This window comes from Triplophysa rosa, linkage group LG4 (assembly GCF_024868665.1).
Source record: "Triplophysa rosa linkage group LG4, Trosa_1v2, whole genome shotgun sequence".
Classification (NCBI taxonomy): Eukaryota; Metazoa; Chordata; class Actinopteri; order Cypriniformes; family Nemacheilidae; genus Triplophysa; species Triplophysa rosa.
Window position 1 is genome coordinate 30,813,223 of NC_079893.1, and position 8,115 is coordinate 30,821,337.

Genomic DNA, 8,115 nt, shown 5'->3' on the forward strand with positions numbered 1-8,115 from the left:
GTTCACCTCACATAATAACGGTAACAATACGTTTTTAATAGAAACATAATCGTGAATAACATAATAGGTATTTTATTAAATATTTCAAATTAAACATGATTAAAAACAATACAGCCCAATAAGATCATAATAAATGGCATGCAATATGGGTGATTTCATTTGACTGACAACCGCCAAAGAAATTTGATTTTATTTTGACGTGCACAACAGATACACACACAGAGACGCGCTAGGACCGGTTCTTGTTAGAGCCGCTAATAATATAATGTTTGTAATCACATAATGTTCTTTATTTTAAAAGGTAAGTGACTGTACATTTCAGCATTATCATGTGTAAATCATTGAAGAATGTCGAGTGAAACAAGAGCTTTTTCAGTCAGTTCAGTGAGTCTGCTATTTTATTCCTACAGTTACTCCTGACGGGATGGCTTCCGTAAATATTTAGTTACGTAATATTACGCTTCAACTAAGTTGAATGGTGCAACTCAAAAATATTTACTAGTGCGTAAGTAACTTAGTGCCCATTTAAGTCAAAACTAGGCTAAATTGTAATTTACGCACTGCTGGTGCAACCGGCCCCTGTAGACTAATCCGGAAGAATAAGGATTGAATATACAGGGTATGCATGACGTCACTTTCCCACGTGAACATGTCGGGACACACCCTGGGACACGCACTCCTGGGTGGCAAAACACCCAGCAAATATAGTGCTGGGCGGTATGACAAAAAACATGTACAAGTGCTGGTCATATAATTAGAATATCATCAAAAAGTTGATTTATTTCACTAATTCCATTCAAAAAGTGAAACTTGTATATTTTATTCATTCATTACACACAGACTGATATATTTCAAATGTTTATTTCTTTTAATTTGATGATTATAACTGACAACTAATGAAAATCCCAAATTCAGTATCTCAGAAAATTAGAATATTACTTAAGACCAATACAAAGAAAGGATTTTTAGAAATCTTGGCCAACTGAAAAGTATGAAGATGAAAAGTATGAGCATGTACAGCACTCAATACTTAGTTGGGGCTCCTTTTGCCTGAATTACTGCAGCAATGCGGCGTGGCATGGAGTCGATCAGTCTGTGGGACTGCTCAGGTGTTATGAGAGCCCAGGTTGCTTAGAGTTCACATTGCCCGATTTTCATGACTATCTGTGGTAGCATTCAGTTGCTGCAGTGTTCACATTGAACGATGGATCGGCGACAGGAGATTACACACTACATGACTTTGCAATAGGTCAGAATCGATGACAACTGTCTGGTCCGCAAACAACGTTTCACAACCAGACGCACAAGAGAAGTGATACGTGATATCAGAGTTCTTGCGCGACATTGGAAGACATGCTTGCTGATGTTGTGGTCTCATCCCCGAACCTCATTTTGCCTTGTATCTTGCCTTCTCATCGCCGATGTATTTTTCAGTCGGAACTCACTTCACACAGCAGGATTTTGAGTCGCCGACAGGTGCAAATATTTAGCATGCTAAATATTTTGCGGGCGTCTGCGATGAGTCGCCCACTCTCTCAAATCGCGTCTTTGATCACTCACATTGCGTGATTGTCACTCGCGTGAACGAGCACCGATTTCGGAAATTTGTCTGTGATTCCTCAAAACTTGTCGGCGACTGGAAATCGGGGCAAAAATCATGCAGTGTGAACTCGGCATTAGGGTAAAGGTTTCGTAAGACTTGAAACACCAAAGATTTAATCAAAACCAACAAACCACGCCCACGGATCTGACTCGACACACTAAGGATTTAGTGAGAGCCGTGAATGGCTGGTCACAGTGCAACAGTGAAAAGGGGCCCCAATGAAACAGTGTCACGCTGCGCAGTGGTACACCGGTAATGCGGTATATAAAAAATGCATATCATAACAAAAATACTCACCGGTTTTCGGTATGAACCGGTATATCGCCCAGCACTACGAGCAAAATGGCTGAAGAGAATTGGAGAAACAAAGAAACCGGGACTAAAACATGCAATTATTTGCTGAATTTACAAGCAGCTGGACTCGACAGCTTTACTACGACTTACAAAGTAATCAGGTGTTACTGGACACTGAAATGTTGCGCGGAATTGCGTTTCCTGATATTGTAAGCAGTCATTTTGCTGAGTGTTTTGCCACTGCGCTCACGTGGTGTTCACGTGGTAAAGTGACGTTACAGTCAATAAGCATTTTTATGTTACAAAAATAACATTCCATTGGCATAATCATTCTTCACAATGGGAAGTGTGAATGGGCCTGTTATTGCCGAAATTAAACTGAGAAAACACATTGCAAAATCACAAAGCTGCTGTATTCCTTTTAATTTTTTACTTTTATCAAAAGCATATTGCCATACAAGATAAAAATGAAAATACATGAAAATAAAAAGCTCTGAATGTGCTGTACTTGAAGAAAATTGAAAGCATTTTTTCATGTGTTGTTTATGGCTGGAATACACTACAAGACTTTAAAAATCTGAACAGATTTTTTTTAAACTAGACATACCCTTGACTTTTTGAAAATTTCAGATAGAAACACACTAACTGATCAAATCTGCAGACTGTCACAGACTTTCTGCAACAAATCCAGACTGAAAATCTGGGAAAAATCGGAGCAAAAGTCTTGTAGTGTATTTTAGCCTTTACTTGTACAAACCCCATAGTAGGTCAGAGGTGGAAAGTCCACCTCTGCACAGTTATCTGCAAAATCCTAATGCACAGTTATCATTTCATTAGTCACTTAATTATCTCATTAACTTTAACTCTTTGAGGACTTGGGATTTGACTTGAAAGGAATGACTTGGTTCCTCCTCTGGTGAAATCAGATTCTGAGTTCAAGGGTGAAACAAAAATATGGCAGGACTTTTACTCTTTGGCCCCTGGACTTTCCACCTCTGTAGTAGGTAAGGTTATTAATGCAACCAGCTGTCTCTCAACCAGACTTTTTCCGTGTATAAGTGCTAATCGGGTCTCCGGTGCATCTACCAACTAAGAAAACGTGAAAAACAAGAACCCAGTAAGTTTATTTTGGTGTGCCCATGTGAGAAATCGAGCCGTTCAGATTTCGCTCCTGTTGTGACATAGAGGGAGGATCTTATTATAATGTTACCGCCCCTTAGTCTACACAGTTCCACCCACGGCGCTACCGCCATTGTTGTTTTCACAAGCGACAGCGGTGTATGTGACGCCATGGCTAAAGTTCGTGGACAACATGCAAAATTCAATGTAGTTGGCTGCACAGACAGGATGGATTTATTTTATTTTTAGTGGAAATCCCTCAAAAACCTGCTTGTTTGCGTGTGCTTTATCAACCTGGGACAGTACAAGCAGGATTAGCTTCAAAGTTGTTCCACAAGAGGGATCGAGACCGACTGAACGAGACAAAGCTGCCGATGTAAGTAATATTTATCAACAGTCTGAATTGATGTAAATGTACCGTATGTATATATAGGAGGATAACGTTAGCATATGATAGCGAAGGGAGCTAAGTCAGTCACGGGCTAAATAGAACATTCAAAGCCAGTGTTAAACTTACTCTATTTTTATATGTTATTTGGCAAATGGGCACTTGGAGTTTAGCTGTATGAATGTTAATACATTGTGTGCGTTAATATGTTTAGTTGCGGCAAGCTGTCATTACTGTTTTGCTAATGAACAGGGCAAACACTGGGGTTAGTTTCTTTTTAAACGTCTCAAATCATTCGTCCTTAGGCTACAAAAATCTGTGAGCGCATTACGAGGATGCGCTGTTTGCTGTGACGGATTTTCTTTGTCTCAGGACGAATGATTTGAGACGTTTAAAACGAAACCAACCACGTAGGAGTTCAGGAAATATAATTTAGCTAAACCACAGGTGTCAAACTCAGTTCCTGGAGGGCCACAGCTCTGCACAGTTTAGCTCCAACCCTAATCAAACACACCTGATTCAGCGAATCAACATCTTCAGGATTACTAGAAACTTCCAAGCAGGTGTGGTTTAGAGTTGGTTGGAGCTAAACTGTGCAGAGCTGCGGCCCTCCAGGAACTGAGTTTGATTGCCATGGCAGTACTGCACGTGTGTTGTGTTGACACGCCGTACAGAAGGGGGGTGGGGTTCGCTGTAACTCATTATCATTTAAAGAGACATGCACCAAAACGGGTTGCTGTGAGCATAGCTGTTTTTGACGAGGCAAAGGGGGTTTTGTTTACACAGCCATTGAGTGTTTTCAAGCAAAATGTTATAGACATTTCACAAGGACCCTAATAAATCTTACCAACTTGTTGAAAGTGCTCATACGATAAGTCCTTGCGCTTGTCATTACATCACATGGCTAATCTCTGGCCCACACTCCAGTACATTCGGTGGCGGATATGCACCTCAAACGTAAGTTGCCACCCGCCGTTAAAAAGGAAAAGAAGACGAATTATGTCACATGATCACGTCAATATGGTGGACAACCGTCGCATTCATACTACACCCATTCAGAGAAAACAGTACGTACCCATTTAGCCCCATTAAGTACTTACTGAAATTAAGTACCTACTCATTGAGTATGCTATTTCGGATTCACCCGAGGTTTCACATGGAGTGAGAGGCCGCTCTCTGCCTGTTTTAATGCATGGATTCCTGATAAGCACGGCATTGCTAATGCTCCAGGAAAGTGAACTGAAGAAATCATTTCATATATAGGTTCGGTTGATGAACTTATGTAAGTGAAATGACATATATTATACCGCTAAGTATGAAAGACGTTAGTGTTATTTCATAAGTGAAACGGATGTTCAACTTGTAAATATTGAAAAATATGGCAAGATAAATATGCTTGTTAGCATCATGTGCGTAATGCATTTAGAAGACCTTTTTAATATCTGATTGTCTCAAAACAGCTGAATCTCATCTCTGCTATCCCACAAATTGACAGTTTTCTCATCAACATTTACCCATAATTATAAAACGGTCAGTTCTGGTCCTTGATTCTGATTGGCTGAGCGGCGTTCTAAGCCGTTATAAAATACCCCGATATATTTACGGCTGACCGCACCACATAGCCTAAATATCCTTTTATTTACTTTATTTTATGAAACCTTGCTAAGCATATGGAATAACCGTTTTATAAAAGCAGTGGGTTACAGTGCATTTTATAACAGCTGCGGTTTTAGGCACTCCTCTTCGCGTCGTGCCACAACGCCCTTAGCTGTTATAAAATAGACTGTAACCCACTGCTTCTTGGGGCTTATTGCTTTATTGTAATCCTTTGGTATTATTCAATATATCAAATGTGCTCTATGCAATAAACACACAGTTACAGCAGTCAGAGGAAGAGAAGTCAAACACTAAAGTCAAGAGCTCAACTAAAGCAAACACTCATCAACATAATGACGACTTCACATGACAAACCATCACATCTAAACCTCTAAACTCACAGTACAAGAGTAAGATCACAGTTTGAGCACACAGTGAGTTTACATTCTGACCTCATCGTGAGTATTCTGAAAGCTGATGGTGACATCACTGTGATCATCGCATGACCTCACGTGTTGACTGGGTAAATTAGAAATGGACAAACTGGTTTGTGAATGACCTGGTTGGCCTGAATTAAGTTTGAATGATTCGTTTACTCACTGAATCGTCCCTACTGAAACCAAATCTGCAGATGTGACTAATTTGTTGCCAGCTATGATGAAGACCCACCGCATGTCTCTCAGGAGATGCTCAGAGTTATGAATGAATTTTGTACTATGATGTTACCCAGCATGCATTGCAGCACGAAGATTTTTTATTGTCACCAATGTGAAGATTTTTGGTTATCATCGTTCGACATTCTGCCACATGTCTTGTGTTACAGAGTCAAATACTCGTTGAAATCAGAAATGAGTGAGTACAGGCCCACATTACATCCAGACTTCTTTACACCAGCGTACAACAGTAAGTAGATAACATCAAGTGCGTGATATATAAGATGAAATTACATTTGCATTCATGAAGGGCAAACCCATTGAATCAATGTTAAAAATAGTTGATTTGTCAATGTTAATTGCTTTGAAACAAAATCACTTTTGCACGCACAACTGACGCCAACACTGAAGCAAGAAATGCATCAAATGTCTTCAATTCATCCATTTCACACTGATCTGACAAACAGCAACAAACATGTTCGCTGGATCGGTGTGAAGTTGCCTCGAGAGTACAAAATACATGTGATGTCAAACACTGACTTATGTTCATCATAATCTTCCTCCAAAATAAAAGTATCTGCTGCTGTTGGTGCAGGTCTATGGGATGCTTTTGATGAAGTTGAAGAGATGGACGATGGTGGAGATGGAGCAAATGCTGCTGGTGCAGGTGCTCAGTAGTTTGGAAAAACTGTTTTTTTCTCAGATATGGTTTAGCATTATATATATCATTCATAAAAAAATATCACACCAAATGACAAGCAATTGAAAGTCAAGAGAGCCCATCTCAAGGAAACACTGAACACCGTGATGGTGACTTTTGTTAGCTGGGAACGTTCTTAAAACATAAACAAACTGGACATTATTCATGTTTTCAAAACATTTTCAAAAACATTAGAAACCTCTAAGGAACGTTCTTATGACAAACTTTTGTTAGCTTTTTGTTAGCTAGTTTGTGGACACACATTTTGACACGGTGTGGTCTGAAAGTCTAAATGATTACAGGCCTATATATAGACAAACAAGTTAAAAAATGAAAACAGACAGAAAGACTGACTGATAAAATGTAAATGAATTGAAAGGGATGATAACATCAAGCTTGTTTTCATGTATTCTTTGTCTTCCACTTTCTATTTTCTGCAGATGAAGAATCTGATATAATTTACATCAAACAGCTACGAGGAGGACGACACCCAATAGATTTGAATGTTTCTAGTGACATCAACAACAAATTGCTCAAGAAAGAAACATGGAAAATAAAAAAAGAAGTGCTAAGAAAGCCAACAATGCATCTTGCATCAGCTGACATCAATATGATGGATGTCATTGGCATCATCGACACATTTGACAGACCAGGAGATGCGTACACAGAAGACACATACGCTCGATGTGGAACACATGCAGTAGCTTTCGAGGACGAGCCAGGAAAGAGACTCCCTAAAGCTGGAGCTCAATGTGAAGCAGGAGTGGGTCGAGCTCGTGCTGAATTCAGTGTGTTTGAAGCAGAAGCTAAAGGTCCGAACGCCTCGGCCGGTGCTGAAGCAAGCGTAGGTGCACTCGGAGCTAGTGCGATGGCTCGAGCTGAAGTTGCCAGCGTGTGTGCTAAAGCCGGACCGGTTGGTGTGAAGGTGGGGCTTGGGGTGGACACAGGGGTATCTGTTGGTCTGGGTGGATTCGAGGCAAAATTCCTGGGATTTGGATTTACAATTGGTCCAAAAACTAGTATTTCTCTTCTGGGTTCAGAAGTGTCATGTTCAGTCATGTAGTCATACAGAAATGAATGCATGTAACACTGTAGTAGCGGACTGTGATGTACATTTAAAAAACACGTCCTGAAAACTAATTCTGTTTAACTTTAATGCAGTTAACCAAATTGTTATCAATGCCAGAAATAAATATGAAGTGAAAGTGACCCATTTGTCAGATATGGTGACCCATACCCGAAATGTGACCTCTGCATTTAACCCATCCAGAGAGTAGTGAACACACGCACAGCAAGTGGTGACCACACGTACACCCGGAGCAGTGGGCAGCTATCACTGCAGCGCCCGGGGAGCAAGTAGGGGTCAGGTGCCTTGCTCAAGGACACCTCAGTCGTTACCCGCCGGCCCTGAGAATCCAACCGGCAACCTTCTGGTCATGAGTCCCACTCTCTAACCATTAGGCCACGGGTTTAGACATGCATAGAAAGCAACCATTAAATCAACCTTTAGTGTTGATCTGCCAGTGTTAATATAATTGAATGTGCGCATAAAGACACCACAAGAGACAGAGAACCTTAAAGACACCACAAGAGGTCACTCTCCTGTCTTTTGAGCTGATCTTGACACATTATTTAGGTCTTCCCTTGAACATTATCTATGGTTTTACTGCAAATATTATTAGTTATTAAATTAGTTATTACGGAGAGAAACAATAGTCAATTTGAGGTTACTGTGGTTTTACAACAAATATTTAAACTATGT

The 8,115-nt window shown here is 40.2% G+C and overlaps 1 protein-coding gene across 2 annotated transcripts; it reads left to right on the forward strand.

Moving 5' to 3' along the window:
- Positions 1 to 5,826: 5,826 nt before the first annotated feature.
- LOC130553235 (uncharacterized) lies at positions 5,827 to 7,419 on the forward strand. 2 transcript variants are annotated; one of them, XM_057332095.1, is made up of 3 exons: positions 5,827 to 5,903; positions 6,249 to 6,320; positions 6,794 to 7,419. In XM_057332095.1, the coding sequence occupies exons 1-3, from the start codon at positions 5,849 to 5,851 to the stop codon at positions 7,414 to 7,416; spliced, it is 750 nt and encodes a 249-aa protein (XP_057188078.1). In that variant the 5' UTR covers positions 5,827 to 5,848; the 3' UTR covers positions 7,417 to 7,419. The 2 variants fall into 2 exon arrangements, with proteins under 2 accessions (XP_057188078.1, XP_057188077.1); XM_057332094.1 differs by having other exon boundaries at positions 5,842 to 5,903; positions 6,228 to 6,320.
- Positions 7,420 to 8,115: the final 696 nt, after the last annotated feature.

Excerpts from the sequence above, each read along its gene's own strand:
- LOC130553235 (XM_057332094.1), top strand. The coding sequence starts at position 5,849 with ATGAGTGAGTACAGGCCCACATTACATCCAGACTTCTTTACACCAGCG. Across the intron at positions 5,904-6,227 it reads CTTTACACCAGCGTACAACA|TATCTGCTGCTGTTGGTGCA; the intron begins GTAAGTAGATAA and ends CCAAAATAAAAG. Across the intron at positions 6,321-6,793 it reads AGCAAATGCTGCTGGTGCAG|ATGAAGAATCTGATATAATT; the intron begins GTGCTCAGTAGT and ends TATTTTCTGCAG.